Source organism: Cryptomeria japonica, chromosome 2, assembly GCF_030272615.1.
Source record: "Cryptomeria japonica chromosome 2, Sugi_1.0, whole genome shotgun sequence".
Classification (NCBI taxonomy): Eukaryota; Viridiplantae; Streptophyta; class Pinopsida; order Cupressales; family Cupressaceae; genus Cryptomeria; species Cryptomeria japonica.
Window position 1 is genome coordinate 295,126,461 of NC_081406.1, and position 24,840 is coordinate 295,151,300.

The window sequence follows — 24,840 nt, forward strand, 5'->3', positions numbered from 1 at the left end:
TATTTTCAACCCAATACCCTAGCTGGGTTATTTCAGTGGTATCGAAGCCACATACCCTGCCAGCCTGTGGGGTTTAGTTTGCTTTTTTCGTGCTTTTTCGTTGCATGTTCTTGTAACAAGGTTCTATGTACTCCAGAGGGTTAGAATTTCACAGATAGAATACAAGGAGTAGGTCTGGACAACATGAAGAAGCCGAAATTATCCCAGCTGAATCTTAAGATGGGTGAAAGAAGAGATGCAAGTCCGCCTAGAGATTTGAATAATCAATTGGATAAATTTTTGACAGTGTTCGCCCATCAGTAGCAGCAAATGATGCAACAGTTCCAGGACAAAATGATCACAACCATAGGGCAACTGAGAACTGATCATGCTTGCTCAAGAAGGTCAAGTAGTCATCACAGTAGAGGTGAGGTTGGACAGGGAAATCAAGATAGAACCGCCTCCAATGTGGTACGGACAAGGTCTGATCGACCTTTACGTCCTTAATTTTTACCACATCAAAATGACAAAGAACCCCCTCATGAAGTAGAGGAAGAAGAAACTCACGTCACAGTTGATGTCATAGTGGCACGAGATGAATATATGTAGCTACCAGCTGATGTAAGGCAGCTAATGAACTTAAATCAGTTCATGAACCAGCGTAGGGACAAGGCCAGGAATCGTCAAGAAAGACGAGACAGGAGGCCTAGAGGTCCAGCGAGGCAAGCTTTCCAACCATTGGAATATAAAGATGCCTTGAATAAGATAAATATTCCAACTTTTAATGGAACTAGAGAACTATCAGCGAAATCATGGGTTCATAAGTTGGATACCTTCCTGGCACTCAAGCCCATGGAAGAGGAAAAGGCAATACAGTTTGCTACCATGCACTTGGAAGGGGTAGAATATGACTGGTGGCATCACGGTCTCGTTTCCCAGGATCATGCCATGATTCAATCATATGAAGAATTTGTTAATAGGTTGATCACCCGCTTTGACAAGAAAGATATAGAAGTTTATTATAGAGAGTTGGCTCAATTGAAGCAAACCAAATAGCTAGAATCATATATCAATGAATTCCAAAAGATTACAGTAATGATGCCCGATATGCCTCAGAAAATGATCACCATGCTCTTTGTTGAAGGACTTAATGATAGATTGAAAGGCTTAGTGAAAGCTCACAGGCCGAACTCCCTTGATGATTCCATCGGACTAGCTATGGATTTAGAAGTTTCAGCACCTCATCAGCCTCACAAAAAAGAATACAGTCCATGGAAAGCTGAGAAAAAAGGCCCGAATCAGCAAAGGAATACAAGTTTCAACCAACCAAGAAGTACTCCTTCAAAGGCTGATCAAGAGTCTAGAAATGAGCTTAGGAGGAAGAAGTTGTTTTTTTTTTGTAAAGAGCCTTGGGAACTAGGACACCGCTGCCTTGGTAAAGGCAAACTTCATTTAATTCAAGTTCACTGAGAAGATGAGGATGAGTCCGAGGAAATGGTTGAGAAAGATAACACACAAGGGTTTCAGAATCCACCGATTGAATTGGAAGATACTGCTGTTGAAGAAAATCCACAGGTAGCTACTCTCTCTAGAATTCCGAGAGGTAGACCTTTCTTGCTGAAAGGAGTCATTAAGGGACAGTGAACAGTATGTTTGGTAGATAGCGGTGCAACTCACAATTTCATTGATGGGAGTCTTGTTAGCAAACGTGGACTTCAAGCAGAGGAGTTCCTTGGATTTAATGTGATTGTGGCAGATGGTTTTCCCTTGAGTTGTACCCAAGTCTTACCTTAGCTTAAAATTCAAATGGGAGACTATACCTTGACAAGAAATTTTATGTTCTTAATCTCAGTAATGTGGATGTTGTCTTGAGTCTCCAGTGGCTTGAATCCTTAGAATGGTATGTTCAGGACTTCAAACAAATGAAGTTGGAGTTTATGGTTGAGGGTAAGAAAATAGTGTTGAAAGCTATGGCGGATGTGGACCCAGAGTAGTCTCTGCCAAAAGAATGGAGGCTCTTTTCCGTCATGATGACATTGAGTGGGTAGCCTACTGTTTTGTGTCTAATAATGGTGTTACAAAAAAGAACCAGCCTATCATGTGGATATACAGCCTATGTTGGACAAACACAGTGTAGTGTTTGGAGATATTCCACCAGGATGTCTTCTTGATAGAGGATTTGAGCATGTTATTGAGTTGGAAGAGGGCTCGAAACCAGTAATAACCACTCCTTACAGACATCCTCGTCACTTCAAAGAGGAAATAGAAAAGACAATTAAGGAGTTGTTGAAAATGGGACATATCCGGCCAAGTTCTAGTCCGTTTGCTTCTTCAGTAGTGCTGGTCAAGAAGAAAGATGGCACATTACGGATGTTTATAGACTACAACGCATTGAATAAAAGAACCATTAAGAATAGTTACCCTATTCCTAGAATAGATGAATTGTTGGATGAATTACATGGTTCATTTTTCTTCTCCAAAATTGACCTACGGTCTGGCTACCATCAGATAAGTGTAAGAGAAGAAGATATACAGAAAACAACATTTCGTTGTCATTATGGGCACTTTGAATTTCTTGTCATGCCCTTTGGTTTGACCAACGCTCCTACAACTTTTCAGTCTTGCATGAATCATGTATTCCGCAAATAGTTGAGGAAGTTTGTATTAGTATTCTTTGATGACATACTAATATACAGTAAAACGTGGGATGAACATTTGCAACACTTAGACGCTGTCCTCAACATCATGGAACATCAATCTTTGTTTGCCAAAGCTTCTAAGTGTGAGTTTGGAATGTCAGAAATTCTCTACTTGGGACATGTGATAGGTGTTGATGGGGTAAAGGTACATTAGGAGAAGATTCAGGCAATCCAGGGGTGGCCAATTTCTAAAAATATTTCTGATCTTAGAGGGTTTTTGGGATTATGTTGCTATTACAGGAGGTTTGTACGAGGCTTTTCCCAGTTAGCTTCACCATTGACTGATCTTACAAAGAAAGGGGCTTTTCAGTGGTCCATAGAAGCACAAGCTACCTTTGAGAAACTCAAAAGTGTTATGAGTACATGTCCAGTGTTAGCACTACCGGATTTTACAAAGCCTTTCATTGTGGAGTGTGATGCTTTAGGATATGGAATTGGAGCAGTATTGATGCAGGATAGACATCCTATTGTGTTTGAGAGCAGGTTGCTCAGAGATCCAGAAAAACTGTACTCCACCTATGACAAAGAGATGTTGGCTATCATGCATGCTTTAGCCAAATTTAGACAATACTTGGTGGGTGCTAAATTTACTGTTAGAACCGATCCTAATAGTTTGAAATATTTTTTGGAACAAAAGGATCTTAATGAGAGGCAGCAAAAATGGGTGAGCAAGATTCAGGCGTATGATTTTGATGTGGAATACATCAAAGGGAAGAAAAATGTGGTGGCTGATGCACTTTCTAGGAGGCCTTTTCTTTGTTCACTTGCAGAAGTTTCAGCTGATTGGAAATCACTGTTGTTGGCCGAATATGCTAAGGATTCTTTTTCTTGTGATATACTGGACGGGAAGATGCATGATGATAGGTATAGCATGCTAGAAGATATAATATACTATAAGGGTAGCATCTATCTTGTAATAGGGTCCAAGTTGAAGCAGAATATTTTGAAAGCTTTACATGAGACTCCCATGGCCGAGCATCCAGGTTTCTTTAAAACTTACAGGCGGATTTGAGAAAGATTCTCTTGGAAAGGTCTTAAGAATGAGGTGCTGCAATATGTTCGTGAGTGCTTAATTTGTCAACAGAATAAGGCAGAACATACCTTTCTAGCAGGTCTTCTACAACCCTTGCCCATTCCTGAACAAAAGTGGGAGGGTATTTCAATGGACTTCATCACGGGTCTCCCAAGGGTACAAGGGAAGGATTGCATATTTCTTGTGGTGGACAGATTGACCAAATATTCCAATTTCTTTGCCATTGCTATAGATTACTCAATGCTAGAGGTTGCTGATTTGTTTTTAAGAGAGGTATTCAGATTGTATGGTCTTCCAAATACCATTGTCAGTGCTAGGGACAAGTAGTTCATCAACTTGTTTTGGCAGAAGTTGTTTCGGTTGGTAGGGACAGAGTTGACATCGAGTACCAGTTATCACCCTCAGACAGATGGGCAGACGAAAACAGTAAAATGGATTGAAGGCTATCTTTGAAACTATGTTTCAGGACAACAACGTACATGTATCGGATGGCTGTATATGGATGAACATTGCTACAATACAACATATCATATGACTATTGGGATGTCCCCATTTAAAGCTCTGTATGGATATGAGGCTTTGTCATTTGTGGACTTGGCTTTTGATAACAGCAAGGTACCCCGGGCAAGGGAGACTATACTAGAGTACCAGGATATACTCAAATCGTTGAAGGATAATATTCTACATGCACAAAACCAGCAAAAAATGTATGCAGACAGGCATATCGTGGAAAGGGATTTTCAGGTTGGTGATTTAGCATTCCTTCACCTGCAACCTTACAGACAATCTTCCCTAAAGAGCAGTGGAGCAGAAAAATTGAAACCGAGATTTTATGGACCCTATAAGGTGATTAGAAGGATTGGAGAAGTTGCCTATGAACTTGAGCTTCCCTTAGGTAGTAAGATTCATAATATTTTTCATGTTTCCTGTTTGAAGAAGGTTGTGGGATAGATGAGTCTGGGAAGTTGGTGCTTGTACTTGAAGGCATTGCTGATTGGTGAGAGAGAAAACTGAGATGTAAAGTGATCCGGGAATATCTAATTAAATGGAAGGATTTACCTTTAGAAGATGCTTCCTGGGAAGGAGAGGAAATTTTGCAACATCCAAACTTGCGATTGCTTGTGGACCAACAATCTCGGGAAGGGAGGATTGTCATGTCCCTTCTCTAGCCGCTGTTATTTTTTCTCCTAATAAGGCTTAAGTATGTTTCTTCTCCATACTTAGCCAATTTTCTGAGTTAGAGAAGTCTTTTGATTCAATAAGTGGTGGGCTCCGGTTCACTTAAGTGGCTTCGCGATTTTCAATCATGGCTTGGGGCCAAGATAAATTAGATATTTTATGACTTCTTCCTACCTTGTGGATCAACGATGAGGGTTATTCTTTTCCCTAATATTATCGCCAAGTTTAGGTTTGAAGGTGGAGTGCATATTTTAGGGTTGAGGGTTATATTGCTAAGGTGGAAGAAAAGGAGGTATTTTGCAATCATTATGATTTTATATTATTTTTGGTCTGCCGCTAGAATTCCATGCTAAGGACGCAACCCCTGAGCATCAAGCCTTGGATGCCACCCCAAGCAAACAGTGCTAGTTGTTGCATGCATGCTACAATAGTGTAGATGTGGTTACAGTAGCATGTTTCAGTTTCAGAATTACAGTTCGCCATTGCTGAGGGTTTCAGAGGTATTTGTGGAGGGTTTTTGAGGTATTCACTCAGGCAACGTTGATGATGGACAATGAAGGGTTTGAGACCGCCATGGGTCCTCCCCTAGATTATCCTGTCAACTCTTGGTATTCCTCAATCATCCAATAAGAAATAAATAATATTGTTTTCAATACCTTATTTCTGTTTTAGACAGTTTAGGCATATCTGGTTTATATCCAATAAGAAATCTGTTCCAGAACTGTTTGATCTATCTTGAATGGAATGCTTCAATTTGATAGTATTTTCAACCCAATACCCTATCTGGGTTATTTCAAATGAAATCTGCAACTACTGTCAAAACAAGAGAATTATCAATTCTAATAGAAGGAAAGTTCTATTGGAGATTACAATGGAAACGCTGAAAATTGCAACCCAATCACACACTAAATCAACCTTCAATGAAACTAACAGCAACACCAAAATGAACCAACAACAATGAAATGCAGACAACTCACTCAAAACTCCGCCAAACAGCCCCAAACCAGCGGCAAATGAATGCTAGAGGATAGGTGATTAGACCCCTAGCTCAACAACCCCATCAAATCACCATTGAAAATGCTGCATGCTGCCCTAGGGTTGGCTGGACATGTATGGCCAGCAGGGAAGTCGAATCAGCAAGAGAAAAAAGCACACCAAACCACTTGACACGAGCTTCCAGCTGATGAATCGCCCAACAGAGAGGCTTCCAATGAGCTATAACCTAGAACAAACAGGCACTCGAGCAGGAAGATATGACTGAAAAACACCTACAGCCACTCCAAAAACCAGCAAACTGGAAACACACCCAACACACCAAAAACTGAAAATCTTTCAATCTCTTCAATCAACACAATCTATCTCTCTGGATGAAAGATAGTCACAAATAATCAGCTAGGCACTGTCTTTCAAGTTCGAAATTGATGGTTGCTAGGAAGCTCTCAACTTTGAAGCACAATTTTAGTACCATTCCGGCAACATAACATTATCATTCATCAAACATAAACTAAATGAGAATTCAACGCTGTTATTTATAGATTTCAAAGGCTCAAATTCAAATTCACATGGTGCCCAAATTTACCCTTTTTTCACTTGCATTTCATTTCATGACCCCTCAAGGCTTGGCGTCCCCTCTTCAACCCTCCTAGTCGAACTTTTCCAAGATTATCAAGTTAAAACATAAAAACATCATAAAGCGTGTAATATTTTCCTTTCCTGACGCCACCTGACTTAGGAGATAAAATGAGACTTAGGATAAAAAACATATATTTCCCTTCCTAAGTCGTTCCTCCACAAAAATAAAATATTAAAACCTTAGGCTAAGGTAATAATATATAATAAAATCACTTTTAATTCAACAACTGATTAATGCCAAATAGAGCCGGAAATTGAAGCATTGAAATCATCAAATTTGAATTGGGTTGGAGCTCTGCATTGAATTGCTAGGAGTAGCACTGCCTGATATAGCACTTCTACAAATAGTAAGTCCTGAAAACAACTCCAAAGAGATTGCTCTTCAAACCCCGTGGATGAGCTCAAAAAACCCAGAAACCTTGACGACTGCCATCAACTTACTAAAAATAGTAAGTTTTGAAAACTTTCCCGAACAAAATGCATGTCACACCTTTGCGAAGCTCTCAGAAAACCCAGAAGGAATCTACAGTTTGAATTGTAGAATTCCAACTAGTCCATCATCAAATAGCACACGCAGATGTCCACAAAAGTTGAAAACCCTAATTTTTGCTTCCAGTTAGCCCATGGGTCTTCGAAATAGGCTAATGGCCAACTGAACTTCTGATCACTGAGAAGGGCACATTACAACTACCAAAAATTGAGAAGGATTAGATTAGTAAGCAAGAATGAAAATACTCTGCCATACAAGTTGAAGTTGAAGGGCCCTTGGTAGAAAAAGATATGCTAGCAAATTATAACAACAAAATGTTTGTATTTGATTAAGTCAAGGAGAAATAAACATTACATATTAAATGTATCTTTAGTTGAAAATAATCTTTTGAAGTTTGAGCCCTTACCCTATAAAATTGAATTATAAGAATCAGCATATTGATAGGCATGTAATTGAAGAAAATCTATCTAATTCTAGTACTGAAATTCTTAATCACAAGGATGATTGTATTGAAGTAAATTTCTCAGCTATAGAAGTTAAGCTATCTAGCTACCCCTATAATTTCAGCTCAAATGGGAGTATACATTTACTGCCATAATTCCATTATTGCCATGGAAGACATTCTAAGAAGGTGGAGAGAATGAAAGGCATAACTCGTAGTGAAGGGAAGAAAGATCCTTTGGTTTAAATCCAAAAGAATAGATGCATAAGGATTTGGGAACCAGGCAATATTTTGTTCAAATGAAATGTAGAAATTGCAGATTGCTTTTGTTAAGATTGGTTATGCATTATGGATGGGATATAGGTAAGATTTTAAGGCAAGGAAATATTCATTTTAATAAGTTTAATATAATTTTTGCTGATATGTTCAGCAACTTGTACACCTGGCCAAGATGAAAGTCCAAATTAATCATAGATGAGAGCAAGGAGAACATTGTGAATGATGATAGAGTTTGGTGGTTGCATGGAACAGTGGGTTGTCACCTCTTATTTGACAGTGGCAATGAAACAACTCAGAATTCAGGTAAGAAAATTCATATTACCTGAGTTGGATTCAAATATGATATCAAACTATGGCAATGAATGTGACATGGTGGTTGGTAGTAAGCTGACAAATGTTTGTCTTCTACACAAAGTCAATGGCATGCCAAATAGAACAATAATAGTTCTCTTGTTACATTGATTTTCATTCATTTGCTACTATTATTTACGTTGGCATGATATTCTCCACATATAATGGGTTGAATTCATGTGCAAATGACAAGGTTAAGAAAGAGAAGGGTAATGATAACTTGATGCATTTGTAGTATCATGCTCTGCTATGTATGGCCGAGGTCAAGGATATAATTCATTAAATGCCTATTGGAATGATTCAAACAGTCACGTGTCTGTAAACATAAAGCTCAAATTATTGTCATTATGGGATGGGAAATGTATAAAGGTACGTAGACTCTTGTACAAAGCTGCCTATACAATCTAATCCAGGAACATAGAGGTATTTTCAGACATAAGAATGACAAGATATTTGGTACATCCAATATGGGTGGTAGGCTCATCATTTCCTGCATTTAGAATCTAAATCTAACCTAAGAAGAATATGAGATACATTTTGTGAATACTGACAAGGTTATGGAAGTCTTGAGTTTACAGTTCGTGAAGCTACACTCTACAGTGGAAGACAAAGTGATGCTGTTTGAAATAATCTACAATTCAAGGGGGCAAACATAGTTACAAAAAAGCATCATAAGAAGCAGGCAAATGAGACAAGCAGAGGCTTTAGTTTGGAAGGTGATAAGCAAGGTAAACTTCATTTTTATATTCTAGATTTCCTGCATAATTGTAGTATGGTGCTTATCCATTTGTTCCCAAGACTACAATTAGGCAAAGGAGCTCAACAAATCCCAAGTTTGGAATTAAGTTCCAAGCATGACCATTGCCCTAGGGTGCACAAGGAATAAATAGTAGTAGGTACACCACAAAAGAATCTTGCGATTCCTTTGGTTGCAGAATTGGAAGTTATTCATTGAATTAGTGTGTACACTTGGGAGAAGTTCAAATTTACAAATCTAAACACATACTGAATAAGATTTGATGAAAGGTATTGCTTTCCATATCAAGTCACAGTTAAAAACCTTGCAATAAATCAAAGTTGATTTGGTGTCAAGGGTATATTGAAGAATTGCAAGAGGAGCAGAGATTATTGAGAAAAGTGAAGATCACACAACTTTGACTTTTCTGGATTTCTCATTAGTGATGAGATTAGTAGCAGGATTGCTATTGTAACCAATCATGTCTAGCAAAGGGTAATGGAAGGTGATGTTGCAAAGATTAAATAGATTGTTCTTATTGAGAGAAAGGAAGTTGGTACTAGAACAACCCATAAGATTCAAAAAAAAGAAGAGCATGGTGAAGACAAATATTGGTAATTATAAGGAGGAAACATTTTGAATAAAATTTTAAGAAGTGTTATGATTGAAGATTTTGAGTGCTTCCTAATAAGTGCATATTAGGCCCTTGCTCATAATGAACTCTTCTTTGTGACCAACCCTCCTTAAGGGTTAGAGCTCCAAATTGTTGAATGGGTTCCAAAACAAAATTTGCAGCCACATTCAAGCAAAGGTACAATCATCCATTGATCAAAATTTTCAATCAAAGAAAATGACTCATGACACAAGATTTCAGGAAATTCAATATATTTTGATAGGAAATTATGAAGTTTTCAAAGAAGTCAAGGATTTTGATGCCCTTAAGAGTGAATTTGATAAATTCTCCATGAAGACTTCTATTGCTCAACAAGAAAGTTTTATAGAAGTGCAGGATGTTCCTATAGTTGTAAATCAATAGTGGCTACATATCAACATTGCAAAATTGTTGATAATTGCAAATTGGATTTGAAATTTGCCAAATTTATTAGTAAACTGATGATTGATGTATATTACCATGGAGAATCAGAAGAGGCTACAGTAATGCTTTCCTCATTACTCATCAGGAAGTTTTAGGTAAAACATTCTCAATCACAATGAAAATAGAGAGGTATATGAATTTGCAGCTCATGTTGAGGCTTGAGCCATACATCAAATTTGATAATGGATATGATTAATGACAGGCAAAAAGATGAAGCATAAATATATTTTTTTTCTCTTTATTCAAAGTCGCAAAGCAAGATACATTATGTCTTATAAAAGAAATAATTTGATGAAAACTCTCATGGTGGTAGAAAGTTTTTTAAGTGTAGGATTTTTAGCCTCCAGTTATATTAGAGAAGTGCAGCAAAAGCATGGAGTGAGAACATTCGGCACATAAAGCAGCCCAAGGAAAGATTAAGAGTTGCAGGATAGAGGGAGCAACGAGTTGAGTATAGTTGTAAAGGTTTTGTAGAGAACTATGGATCAACTAGTAGAATCATTTATAAATGAGAAAGTGGATGTATCCCACAAAGAGATAAAATAGGCTTCCAGAGAATTGAATGAGGCTTTTACAAAATTCATCTACTTGAACAAGGATTTAAGAACAGGTATTTGGAAGTCTCAAGGATGAATTGGGTTATTGGATTTGGATTGCTTGAGGGCTAGCAAATTCAAGCAGGGCAGGCTTGTTTTGTCCACAACTCCAATACTTTTTTTGATCTTATTTCGCATATAGACCCTCCCCTTCATCTCCTAGACGCTGGCCTATGTCCCCCATGGATCTCGAGTGTGAAGGCACGTGAAGGCTAATGAGTCTATGTAAGTGGTTGGAGTGGCAGTGTTATCCTTCTTGGCATGACCCCTCTCAGGTTTGCTTTTCTCTCTATTTTTGTCAGGATGGTAGGCTTCCCTCTACTTTCACACTTTCCAACCATTCCTTGCTTCCACTGTGCTCCTTATTGAAACTTATGAGTTACACATGCCACCATGCCTTGTCACTAATCCCAACCTTCAAACCTTTGCATTCTTACCGATTTTTATTGTCTACCTACCCCTTTGCATGAGGAAAGTACTATTAATGTACAAAAGGTTAATGCGGCTCCTTGTAGGCTTCCAACTGGTGCTGCCATTCATCCTAGTATCATTGAAAATTTGAAATTGAACCGCGTGGATGTCTAGTGGGGCAAGTGACAAGGGAGCCAATGACTACCATCAATGCAATAGATAGGGTTTCACATATCTGCCAAAGCCTGCATTTATAATTCACAAATTGCTTGGGTAATGGAAGATTGTTGTTGCAGATGCTCTTGCTTTAATTATCTTGAGTTGAAGGTAAATGAGGAATGGGTGACTGAGGGATAAAATCTAGTTGAAGGCAGTGAGGCGAAAGAGAATATCGGAGATAGCCTTAATGGTTTTTGTATGAGTTTTATGAGTTTTTTCTAGTAAAGGGTAACTGAGAGCATCACTAGGCCTAGACCATTTCTAGGGATGAATAGGCTCTGATGTGTTATTACATGTGCAGGTCTGCCAAGTTGTGGATTGCCTTACAGATGTCTGGAAATTCAAAATTGAGCCAAGCTGTTAATGAATCCACTGATGTACCTCCATCCTACAACCCCTTACACTATGAGCTTCATAGTTTACATTAACAGAATAGTTTTTTTTAATCAATCAAAGGTTTAATTGATTTGCAACATTATGCTGGTAATAGGATATTATTTTGGAAGGTTCTTTTGCACAGTTCTTTTTGTGATTTGATGGACTGTATTTAGTTGAAAGAGGTGGATCCGTCAAGTCTGCGACAGCTTGTTCCATCAGGTTGGGACTTGAGTTCTTGCTGGAATTTGTAATTGGGGAGAGAAAATATAATTATCTACTGAACTTTGTCAAACACTGGGTTACAGTTATACACCATGTTTGCCCATTATACTAACAATCTGGATATTGATATTAGCTAATAGTTGCTATCTTGAAGAGATTACATTTTATTAGTTGTCAATATGATGCCAAATGGGCAAGTGTGGTTAACGTAGCTACAAAATTTGGAACATCTTTTTTGAATTAGTTATAGAAATGGCAAGATGGTTGCTTGATTTTGTATTAAAGCAGACCACTCATATTTCTTTCTTGAAACTTATCTTTTCGCTTACTGATGTTTTGATCCAATATGTTGAATGCAGCTGTATTGGAGCATGACAGGTCCTGATGGATGGTGTGTCAATTATGATAAAATCAATCGGACATGTTCTATTTATTCTGGTAGGTTTGTTGCTCGATGTTTTTCTGCTTTTTTTATCATTTAATATCTTGTTAGATAAGTTCTATCAGATATTTACTATTTTACCTTTTTCTTGTTCAAAGATTTATTATTTATCATTTCTCGAATTAGTCTTCCCAACATAATCACATTCATAAAGTTTAGTTAGCAAGCATAATGATGAAAATGTATTTGGTGCCTGCATTTTAATTTTTTACGTTTGGCATTTGGACACGACTTAGCATAAAATTATATACCATATGAAATCAATGGATCGTAAGCTTAATTTATTTGAGTTTCCTTTTTGGACGTCTCTTTAATTATTCTAGTATATTTGATTGCACAAGATGCCACTTTATCCTAGGTTATTTGGTTGAGAAACATGATAGTGTTAAAGGCAGAATCTGAGTGATTTATGATTCAGATGTTTCTTAATCAATATAACTTATTATCCCTCTTATTACATGCCAATAATTTTCTTCTATACATCATCTTTTAATAGAATTTAATGCACATAATACTACAGGCCATATTGATGCAGTTAATGATTGAACAAGCTGAGTAGACTTGAAAATAAATTTCTGCAATGCAAACTAAAGACACTGAAAGTGATAAAAAATATTAAGAAATGTATTTACCAACTCTTAATGTGTATGTTCAGCAGATGAGATGGATTCATGTGTAAAGAAAAGCCAAGTCTCAAACAATTGCTGCCTTATGTACTGAAGGAATTTTCTGAGATACAAATAAAAATTGAGAGCAAGGTGTGACATTTAATACAGTAAAAAAAAAAAAGATAACATGAATACAAATACTAAATAGCATGCAGCTGATGGAGACCTTAAACACTGTTACTAACTAATGTTCGTTGCTTCTGCCTAATAATAATAATATTTTCCTGAGTTCCAACTAAAATTGGCATATAATTGCTCAAAGGTGGATCATAGAATCCACAAGGGATCCTTTACCTAAGAAGATACATTGTGATTTACTCTTCCTGAGTATCCACTTCCTGATTTTAAGGATTGTATCCTAAAGGAGTTGAAGTTACAAATCTTGAGTGTTGCCTTGTGGATAGATGACTTATACTTCAATTTCAAGTGTTTTGCTCAAACAATTGAAATTAGAGTTCTGGGACTTGCTTGGGAGTCCCGAGCTGAATGACCTTGGGTGAGTCCTAAGGGCCTAGACTCAAGCTCGTCCGAGTCTAGAGTGAGACTCAGGACTCACGGACTCAGCTTGGACCTGGTGAATCCTGATGCCTAGGCTCGGCCAAAATCATTTAAAAAAAAATCTCAATAAATAACAAAAGTAGACATTTTTGGACGTTTTTTTCAAAAAGAAATTAGCACCCAAAAACCCTAAAATGTCCCTTAAAGCATCATTTTGCATTCCTATCGTTGGGTTTTTCTCACATCTAACACCTTGTGCCACTTATCATCGCTACCCTCAAACCCATTAGTGTCTCCACTCCCGAACCCTCACTAGTTAGTGAGACCTACCTTAGATGCTTTCGTAGGATGGATGCAAGCTCCTTCGAGCCATAGACTTCTAGTTATTGTTTTGATATTTGTTTGGAACATTTGATGTTACGGATTTCATATTCTGTGAGTTTTGTGTAATATCCCTTCTTAAATTCTTTATTATTTGGCTATTGGATATATTAATTATCCTTGGGATTCTTTACAATTTATTTTATTAGAGATGCAGATTGTCTTTTACTGAATAATTCAATGGATTGCAATTACAATGTTCTTTGTTATGATATTGTAGATATGCCAATAATTAATAATTTTGTCCTTATGACAGTGCTTAGTTCTTTGAACCCAATTGAGTGTGAATTATTGAATTACACACTCCGTAAAGAATAGAATCTTTAATTATTAATATCAATATAATTATTAATCTGCATAGCTATTCTGCTCTATGAGAATTGATACTAGAATTCCCTCTTAATTCTGTGTACTACTGCCAATGCTGCACTGCAAAGGACCCCCTGGTTGATCTTCACGTTATTTATGAGACTTATAAATTTTATTCTTGGCTTCCCACATCCTTAACTCTGCTTGGAAGCTTCTGACTGTGTGCTCTCAGTCCGAGATGGTATCTTAGTGCATCCTCTGAGTTATGGTGAGCCTGGATCTGTCTTCGGTCTGATCACGTTTATGTGCTATGTCTTTGTTCTGGGAATTGATTCTCCAATCTGAAGTATAGTTTTCTCCTCTTCTACCTTTTTTCCTCACAACGAAATGTTTGCCTATATATATGGACGTAGTCCATCCAATGTGTCCCTTCACGTAGGGGCAAGTTTAATCACATCCTTATGGATTGGATGTGTATATTCACGTGAAGTTGTGTTTTATTATAATCACCTCTTTGTTAACTGATTACTTAGTTATCCTTAAATGGGACGGATTATGAGATTCGAAGATCACGATGGTATTATGATAGCCTAAACTTATTGGCCTCCTCTCGAGTATGGAAACTGTGTGTTCTGATTGTCTGATCGGTCCTCTTCAATCCGAACCAAGCTGATGCATTCTATCACGGTGATACGCTGCACTCCAAAGTTTTCGTTTGGTTGGGGATATCACATTTTGTATGCATTTAACAATATTTTAATATCTAAGTATGCTATTTCCTTCAACTATAATTTGCATTTAGAATTATGTGATTGATGTATATTTGTGTATGTGATCAAATTAGCTTCTACTTGATGATGTTATTGTGTCTTTAAGGTTTATTTAATAAAGGGTGCATGAAAAACGTTTCGAGTCATTGTCGTGTTTGCATTGCGTTTTTTTGCCTAGTCCAAGTCCCAGGTCAAGTCAACCTCAACCAGTTTGCGCCAAGTTGGAGTCTCGTTTCTATGATTGAAATTGTTGGCATTGACTAGATTCTAAATTGTAAATACCAAGATGTGCTGGTAAATGAAGGTAGAGACTATGTGGTACGGTATCCCGCAAAATGAAACAGGTATCATATCATGTGTATTTGAACTTTTAACTTTTAACTTTTCATGCCTTATAATTCTGAATTATTTTCAACCAAAGTTAGCAAGGTTCCAGCTCTACACTGAAAATAGTGTTGGATTGTATGTTATCCTATAGAGCATTATATCTCTCAAGTCATTTGAAGAATGCCTTTAAATTTTTTGTGCATCTATGATAAGTTATTTAAAAGGTTTGTAGTTTTTTGTTGCTTTTGTTCATGGGAAGTGTTGACATGGCTAAAGTTGCAGAACTACGACTCCATCCGACCAATGCAGAATAGAATGATCTCGCTGAGTATCCTATCCTCTCTTGAGATAAGGAAATCCTTAATGCTGTTTTAATTGATCAATGGGGACGACCTCAAGGTTTTGATTGTCAGGTCTTGACCACGGGATAACTCAGTGATTGATGTGTTTTGCTGGGAGCACAAGGGGACTTACGTTTTGCAACAAGCTGGTCTGCTGTGATTCTCAGACTGGGAAATAAAAGCAAAAGAGAAGGGTTCGGGAAGCCTAAGAACAAGGATGATAACAGTTGATGCAACGGGTAGACAAATTTCGATAAACCAGTTCTTGTTTTGCTAGACACACCCTCACAACTCGACAAGAACGGTGCAATCTCCAAGGGATGAAGGATTTTTAGACCGGAGACACTCATTTAGGTACCCAATTCTGGCGTAGCCTAAGACGAACACCTGCAGTTGAACTAAGCACAGTTTGGGCTCAAACTAACCATGCACGGTGACCTACAATCAGTGGGCCACCAATGGTATGAACCTGAAATGCATCAAATACCCCTCCACACTTCACCATTAAAACCCCTACACTCTAAAATTAACTAGCTGAAAGAAACCATGCAAACAAAATGAAAACAAGATGATAAACACCAAATCAATGTCTATATATTGATTTCAGTTGCCTATTACAACAATTTCTGTAGCATCTCTATGCTATTCCTAAAATCTAACCTATTCTAACTTCTAAAATCTAACTACAAAACTCTAACCCTTTACAATGAGAAAGGCCTCTGCCTTTTATAGATTTACAATTTGAACTGGTGGCCAGGATGGACTGCATCCAAGGGTCCTGATTTATTCCACAAAATAAGGCTGCCCATACCCACTTAATTCTTAGTTATCCCTTCAACCACAATTCCAACTACCTACAACTGTTTGGCTTCAATTCAGTCAATTTGGCGGATAGACATAATTGTCCACAACTGACCTGTTTCCCCTCTGTTACAAAATATCTTGAGTGGGGCCCACTTGCAGTTTTACATTTAAACAATTTCAGTTTTCCAAACTGAATTTCTGGAATTAGATCCAATTGTGCATTTCTCGAGAATGCATAATTCGGGTAGCATTCTATGTTCTTTGTCTTTGGTCTTGGTGGTGGACTTTAACTTGTTGTCTGGGTGGCATGCTTCCCAATGCTTCATCGCTTTGATCCTGTGCTGCATCTTTGCTCCTGGCTTTGATCACGATCCTTCTTCGATTTGTGTTTCAGGCTTTCTCCTGGTTCTTCCCGACGATGCCTTCAACCTGCAAACAATCAATTTCACTTTTAACAAATCAATTTGAAAAATTAATTAAATTAATTTAACAAACATTAAATTTTACGCGATGTTGGGCTACGTCCTATGGAGCTCGGGTTTGAGAAGCTCTTTGTGAGATGTCTCTTTTTCGGGCACACTGGAGGTTTTAAGAGATTTTAGTTTTAAGTTTCACTCTACTTTCTCAACTTCGGGAGAAATAGGTGAAATGCGAGATTTTATTCTAAAATCACAATGTTTGTTCATTGCGAATTTCGGGCATGTGAAGTCTTGTGAATCTGAAACTCGACACATTTAACAAAAATGGGAGAACACACACCTAACTCGGCTTTTCAACTAAAAAAAATGGCAATTCTGTTTTTGGGCCTTTAAGTTAAAACGCCTTTGAATAAAATTCGGACATTTTGATCTAAGTGCACGATTTGACCTTTATGCTTTGGGCGTTCCTCATTAATTTAATTGAGCCTTTACTTGTGTCGCCTAGCTAACTTCTAGCTAACCTATGATATTGCGCGAATTTTCCCTAGTTTTTTTGGCTAAGAACCATGCTTTTCGAGGCTTGCAACTTCGAAATTTTCGGCCAAGAAGCTGATTTAGCAAACTTAAGTCATTTTCGGCCTACTCGGGCTTTATGCACGGTTTTACCCTAAGTCTATTTTGGGTCTTAAGGAGACGTTGTTTGAGATTTTGTGTATTTTGGGCCCACAGAGCCATTTTGCGTGATTTTCCCCTTTGAGGCCTTTTCGGGTCAAAGATGATTTGGTGCGATGTTTGGCGATTTTTGGCCTGTAAGGCGAAATTGCACGATTTTTAGCTTTTACTTAATTTTTGACATTTCTCACGCGATTTGAACTTCATTTACCTTTCGGCCAAAATGCTTTCTTTTCGCGATTTTTGGGTGACTTGGTCATTTTCGGCCCATTGGGCAATTTCGCGAGTTTTAGTTAAAATGCCCTCTTTGACATTTTAGGGCAATTGAAGAGTTTTGAGAGTTTTTTTTTTTTGGCCTGAGTCACGATTTTGCGAGTTTTCAAATGTTTTTCGGCCTATTTCACCGATTTGAGAGTTTTGAGTGGGTTTCGACCTGCTGAAAGATTTTGTGAACTTGGCGAACTTCGTATATGGTTGCGGGACTAGGGTTTATTTGAAACAAGTAGCTCTTCATCCTTCAACTTCAGCTCACGAGGATTCTGAAAGTTTAAAAAATGATTTCGGCCTCTTAAGTGTTATTGCGCAATTTGACCTCCATACTCCATTTTCGGCCAAAATGACTATGATGTGCAATTTATTATACTCTGAATTTCGGCCTATGAGACCATCTTGGGAGTTTAACGTTTTCTTCCCCTTATATTTCGGCCAATGAGGGGATTTCGTGAGTTTAGGAAAGCTTTGAATGACTCTTCGGGCAAATGGTGTATTTTGTTATTTTCGGCTCAATGATCCGAAATGTGTGATTTGGTTTTACTTTGATCATTTTCGGCTCATGAAGCCGCAATACGCGATATTGGAGTTTTATAGTTTTGAAGACTTTCAAGAAAAGAAGGTTGTTAGCTTGACTTCGTTTTATTTGGAAGCTTGGCCATTGGAAGGTATGGTGGAGGATTCGAGTGACCTCACTCCTTTTGTTGCCTTCATAAGTTTTGAGATTTACTTCTAGCTTTGAAAGCCAATAGCTCGAGCTCCTTAGAGCGCCACAACCCAGACCGTAACTTGGCGTAAAAGGCGATGCAATCATTAGACTTGATAGAACTCAAAATGTTTGCTTGGACTCCTCTCTACCACTTAGGTAAATTGAAACCACGGGGGCCTTCGTCAAGGATGGGGTGGGGTGTGAGATAGGCACAACAATTGGCAACTCGATTGGGAAATGTTCCTGAACGTTTCAAGGATGACTATCCAGATCGAACCCCAGAATCTCTGGTATATACCTGTTGACGTGTATTTTGTACACTATCAAACACAAAATAAAATACCCAAGGGTACCTTATCCTCTCTTGAGTAAAGCCTCTGAATGCTGAAGATATCATGAAAAGGATCAATCAGGGTGACTTCAAGGTTCTTTTCTGTAGGATCTCTATGTGTGGATAAGCACCAGTGGTCGTTGCGAATGCTATTTCTTTAAGGGGTCTTACGCACTTTGAAAGCTGGTCTGTGTTACTCTTACTTGACTGCAAGAACAGGAATTTCCTAACACTAACAAATTCTTAAAAAAGATCAAAAGATAGGGTTTCAAGAGATGGATACTAATCTAATCTTAAGAATGACTCAATGTAGGCTAGACTTGGTAAGATTCTACCAATTTCAGTATTGCCAAGGAATTACAACTTTATTGGAATTGATGCGATCTTATAAGGTGATTAGTGATTTTCAAATCATCAAGAATTATAGATACTACCATAAAGATACATATCAATGGTTCAATAATGATTGAAGGTTCAAGCAATCTAAATATCTCCAGTCGACCACACAAGGCGTCCTTACAATCAGTAAGAAGCTAGTGGTTTGGAACGTGAATCTCACCAAAGATCAAGCACAACACTTAGTCCTTCAAACTTAAATACTACTTCGACTGAGAATGATTCAAGAAAGTAAACAACCATGAAGATAGCCACAAGAATTGCAATAAAACACCATAACTTCAATATTTTATTGATCTCAAAGCCAAAATAGACAACAATTGTTCGAAATTCCTTCTTCACTACTCAATCTTGCTACAAAATAACTTTCTTCTCTCCAAAGCTCTAACTATTATCTATCTCCTTAATATCTAATGACAAAATGAAAATGAGTGAGGGTATATATAGCATCCTCAATTACAATGAACGGCCCAGATCAAAAGAAGATCAATGGCTGAGATTCTGACACCTAAACCCTAATTAGGGTTTGTTACAAAAAGTTCCCTTTTTAGATGAACATTATTAAATGCATAGCCAAATATTTGATTGGCACAAAAGTCGAGGAAACATAGACCAATGATAATTAAGATGCCACATCATTCTATAACAACTGTTCTTCTAGAACCTTGTTCGCTTTCCAATGCTCTTTCTTAGCATATGCAACGAATCTGGACACAATTCCTTTAATCTCAGCAATAGGAATCTCAGGAAGATTCTTCATTCGTTCCTCCAAGTGGATAACCTGATCAAAGGCAGTGAGAAGAGCCGTTTCCCATCCAGGTTCGAATTCTTTGATCTTCTCAATCAGGAGCACAGTAGTGAACATTAGATCCCTTTGCTCATCTGTGATGACATTCTCATCTTTGCAAAAGATGACCTTGACTCTCTCTTCCAACTCTTGGAGGTCCACATCCGTCTCAACTTCGATCCTCCTGCCAAGAATGGTACACAACACTTCAAACACCTTATCCTGAATTGGATGGATGACACCTTCAACTTGATTGCATTTGGTGCTGATGTCTTCGAAAAGAACCTCTTTCATCTGGAGTAGAGTTGACCACTGAAGTAGGTTATGAGCTCCTCCATCCATTATCTTTTCTTGTGCTAGGATCTTCCTTGGTGTTTGCCTGATTACTTGCAGAACAAGAATGATAACATCTCTAGTGTGAGCGAAAGCGGCTACAGTTATCATTAGATTGTGGACAATCTCAAGGACCTGGATAGCTCGGTGGATTGTCTTCATCATTCTTGTTGTAAATTCAACAACTACCGTGTGGGATTTGTCAATCCAAGAGCTCATAAGATGAACCAAGCTCTTGACTCTTTCTGTCTCGCCAACTGATTCAAGGGGAAGTGCTTGCACAGGAGATAAAGCTGGATCCTGACATCTCAAGGGCTGATTGAGATGACTAAAGTAGCCTCTCCAAGCACCGACCTCTCTCTCAAGCTTCCTATTCTTTTCCATTTCCTCTTTAAGTTTGCCCTTAAGTGCTTCAAATGAATCGGTTGCCTCATCCATTGCCTGTTCAGTAGTGAGTGGACCCAGCTCAAATGTTTCTACATCATACTCATCTGCAAGAATTTCACCTTCATACTTGTCCACTACCGGTGTAGCTATCTACAACTTCCTGGATCCTGTCTCATCCCTGATCACCTTGGACATCTTGGTGGCCTTCTTCTTCTCCGTTACCTCTTGAGAATTTCCTATAAGGCTCTCTAAGTCAATCACATCTTCTTCATCTTCAATCACAATCACCCTTGTCAGTCTCTCTTTTAACCAATCTGGAATGGCAGATCTTGTCTCTCTCACTTGTATTTCCTTAGGTAATGGTTCATCTTCTCAGAGAGGAGATGTCGCCTCATCATTATTTTCCTGATCCTCCTGTAGCTCATCAATTTGTAGTGGTTGACTTGATGAATGTTGAGTTGTTTGTCCCTTCTCTACTTTATCATTCTGTACCATGGATTCCATAGATTCATCAATCTCCGGTACCATCTTCTCTTGACCTTCAGCTTGACTTGCCTTCTTTCCATGTCGAGAAGATGTGCTTGATGGGCGATCTCGATTGGACTCTTGCTTCTTCTTGGAGGGCTCTCTTTTCTCAGGTCTTTCTTTCCTCTTTGCGCCTCTAGGATGAGAATTGTCTTCACTTACGCTCGCTCCTCCTTCTGGTCTTTCCTCCAAAGTAAAAGTCATTGGTATGTTCTGCTTTCTTAACTTCTGATGTTGTACATCCACCCATCTGTGAGTACATGACAAAACTGGAGCCATCAAAGCTCTCAAGTCCGAAATCTCAGGCTCGCTCCAATCTATCTTCACTCTCTTATCTTCTTTGTCATAGGATGACTGGAGATGTCTGCCATTGTCCTGAGCTTGATCGGCTACTCTGTAAACTTTGCATTTCCTGATGAAATCTAAAGGTAATCTGGAATGCATCTTTCTTTTCACTTCTAAATCACTTGAGAGATTCATCCAAAAGTCTTCTACCTGAAACTCATGTCTGTACTTCCTAGCAACTGTCTCCTCCATATAACCATAAGGATCAAAATTCTCCTGTGGGGCAAAGAAGGTGAATGAATACAATGCTAATTCCTTCTCTGCATCCTCTGAAGCTTGAGTATTAGGACATACCTCAATTGAATTCCCCAATATGATAGGTACGGGAAATCCATTTCCATGCTTGAGTCTGGATACCTTTGCACAAGCTACCAATTGTCTGGTTACCTCAAGTAGCACTATTCTATCTGTCGGATATCTCGGCAACATGTAGGGAGGTGAAGGACATCCCTGAACTCTGATGTATGTAAACTTTTGAAACTGGATGAACCATGCACCATACCTCTTCACAAGCTCTTGTGCATCTAGAGATAGTCGATTGTGAATCCCGCCTTGCAATATCCTAGTGATGTTCATCGTGAAGGTATCATTGACTAACTTGTAGTCACTTCCAGGTGGATGATGCAAATGAACATAAGAGTCACAAACTCTCACTTCTCCGGGTCCTCTTCCGATCACTCCTCTGTGAGGTAGCCCTGCATACTCAAAACTCCTGATCAAGGCATATATGACATATGAGCTCATGTGGAATGACTTGGTAGGCCTTAGTCTTCCCAACTGCACATCCAGGCCATTGCTAATAATTCTGGCCCAATGAATCGTTCCTTTCCCTTGGACAATCACTTGAATGAAGTAGAACATCCATTTCTAGAAGTAGAAGGCTTGAGGAGCCCCTGTAACTCGATTGAGCAAAGTTATCAAATCTCTGTACTCCTCCTGGAAATCAATCCTATGTGGTGTGTTAGGAATCTTTCAGACGAGGACGGCTTTTGAGCAACCAATTCTTGTTGATGAGGTTCAAACAGGTGTCAGGATCATCTTCGTACATTGACTTGGCTCCTTCTAAACTTTTCTAAATCATATCTTTATGCTCTGGAAGATGAAGAGCCTCACTTATAGCCTCCTCTGAAAGGTAAGCTAAAGTGTTTCCTTCCTTGGACACGATTGAAGTTCGATTTTTTAAGGCTTAAAATTAATTTATTAAATGCCAATATGTCTTTTATTAAATGCCAATTTAATTTTAATTTTTTCAAATGCCTCAAAATTAGCAATTTTGGCGATCTAATGCAATTTGGAGAATGTTAATTTTAAAAACAAGGCTTAATGAGATTTCATGAGGATTTCGCCCTGGACCCTCTCTGAGGGTCAGGAGCGACTTTTGATTTTTAGCCTTGAATATTCCACATTTCAACTTGAAAATCTCCTGGAGGGTAAATTGATATCTCGTTAACGTGTTGCACTTCAAATTTGACATTGAGGAAAAATAGGTGAAAATGCAAATTTCGCTATGGGCCCTCTCTGAGGGTCAGGAGCGATTTTTCATTTCTTGCTCAAATTTAGCACTTTTCCACCTCCAAAATTTCTTCAAGGCATTTCAACTAGGTCCTTTCATTGAATTGCAAACTTAGCTCAATCCAATTTTGGAGAAAAGGTGTGATTTTGAAGTTTCTCGCTGTGGGCCCCCTCTGAGGGTCCGTAGCGATTTTTGCAATTTAGGCTTGATTCTTCATCATTTTTCATTAAAACTTCTTTCATCATTTGGCAATGCCTTCCCTTAATCCACTCCAACCAAATTTGCTTTGTTGTTGCAAGGTAAAACGAGGATTTTCAACAATATCGCTATGGGCCCTCTCTGAGGGTCCGTAGCGATTTTTCGTTTTCTGACCAAAATCATCAAGTTTTAAAGGCAAAATAATATTCATCCTGCCCTTGGAGGTCTTTTCTCCCTGTCCAAGCCTTGCCTTAGCACCATTTTGAAGAAAACATACATTTTTTGAAAATCTCGCTGTGGGCCTTCAGTGAGGGTCCGTAGCGATTTCTCGCTGTGGGCCTTCAGTGAGGGTCCGTAGCAATTTCTTGGTTCTAGGCAAATTCCTTCATGTTTTAATCTTCAAATCACCTCCAAGGCATAAAACATCACGTTCTCCTCCTATCCAAGCAAAATTTTATCTCAATTCTTCAAACCAAGGAGAGAAAACTGGAAAGTCGCTATGGGCCCTCTCTGAGGGTCCGTAGCAATTTTTGTAATTGCCTTCAAAATATTGATTCTCAACGATTTCTTTTCACTTCAAGGCTTTTCAAACATCGTTTCTAACCCATGCCTAACCTTAGCTTTCCTCAAACTTGGATGAAAACTTCCCATTTTAGGTTGCTCGTTGTGGGCCTTCAGTGGGGGTCCGTAGCGATTTCTCGCTGTGGGCCTTCAGTGAGGGTCCGTAGCGATTTTTCATTTTGGGTTGATTTCCTCGTGTTGATCCTCCAAATTATATTCAACGGATAGACCTTGCCTTCCTCCATCCCCTCCAATCATGAAATCACTTTGATCTTGCAAGAATAATGCATATTTGAAAATCTCGCTGTGGGCCCTCTCTGAGGGTCCGTAGCGATTTTTGCTACCTAGACTAAAATGTTTCACTTTTCATCTAAAATCACTTTGCCAAGGGAGATATTGTCTTGTTCTTTGCTATGAATAAAAATTCATGTCCAAGAAAGGTCCAAAAATGTGAACACAAAGAAAATCGCCATGGGCCCTCTCTGAGGGTCCGTAGCGATTTTTCCTTTCCTGGGCAAAACTCCTTCAATTCATCATCTTTGATCACGTCTGGATACTTCGTTATGTTCATTCTATCCTTCATCATGCTCTTGACCTCTCAAATCGACCAAATAAAGCTTGCAATGATCCTTATAAGATTTCTCGCTGTGGGCCCTCTCTGAGGGTCCGTAGCGATTTTTCTGTTTTCAACAAGGTCCTTCATCATTTCTAGCCAAAACTTCCTCAGGTGGGTGGAGAAAGTCATTTATTTTCCATTTATGATCAAAACTTGGTCTCTTTTCATTACAAAATGAAGGAAATCAAAATCTCGTTGTGGGCCCTCTGTGAGGGTCCGTAGCAATTTTTTCCTTAGTTTCCAAAATTCACCATCTTTCACGTCTCCAAACCGTCCAAAGCATCAATTCACGTTCAATCATCCTTCCAGGAGACCCTGCACAAAGTAATTTAGAAAAGTCATTGACAAATATGACTTAAACAACATTCTCGCCCTGGGCCCTCTCTGAGGGTCAGGAGCAATTTTACCCTTTTAGGCCAAACTGCTTCAAATTTAAGTCCCAAACTGCTTCACAAGGCAAAGTTAGGTCATTTTCAAGGTCAGGAACCAGTTAGCA

General features: G+C 38.5%; 1 protein-coding gene across 1 annotated transcript in view; it reads left to right on the plus strand.

The window, feature by feature from the left end:
- The window catches only part of LOC131032592 (uncharacterized), a 124,573-nt gene that overhangs the window by 43,637 nt on the left and 56,096 nt on the right, over window positions 1-24,840 (plus strand). Inside the window, exon 2 of the mRNA XM_057963610.2 lies at window positions 12,102-12,180. Coding sequence (XP_057819593.2) covers window positions 12,102-12,180 — 79 coding nt within the window. The remainder of the gene's footprint in view (window positions 1-12,101; window positions 12,181-24,840) is intronic.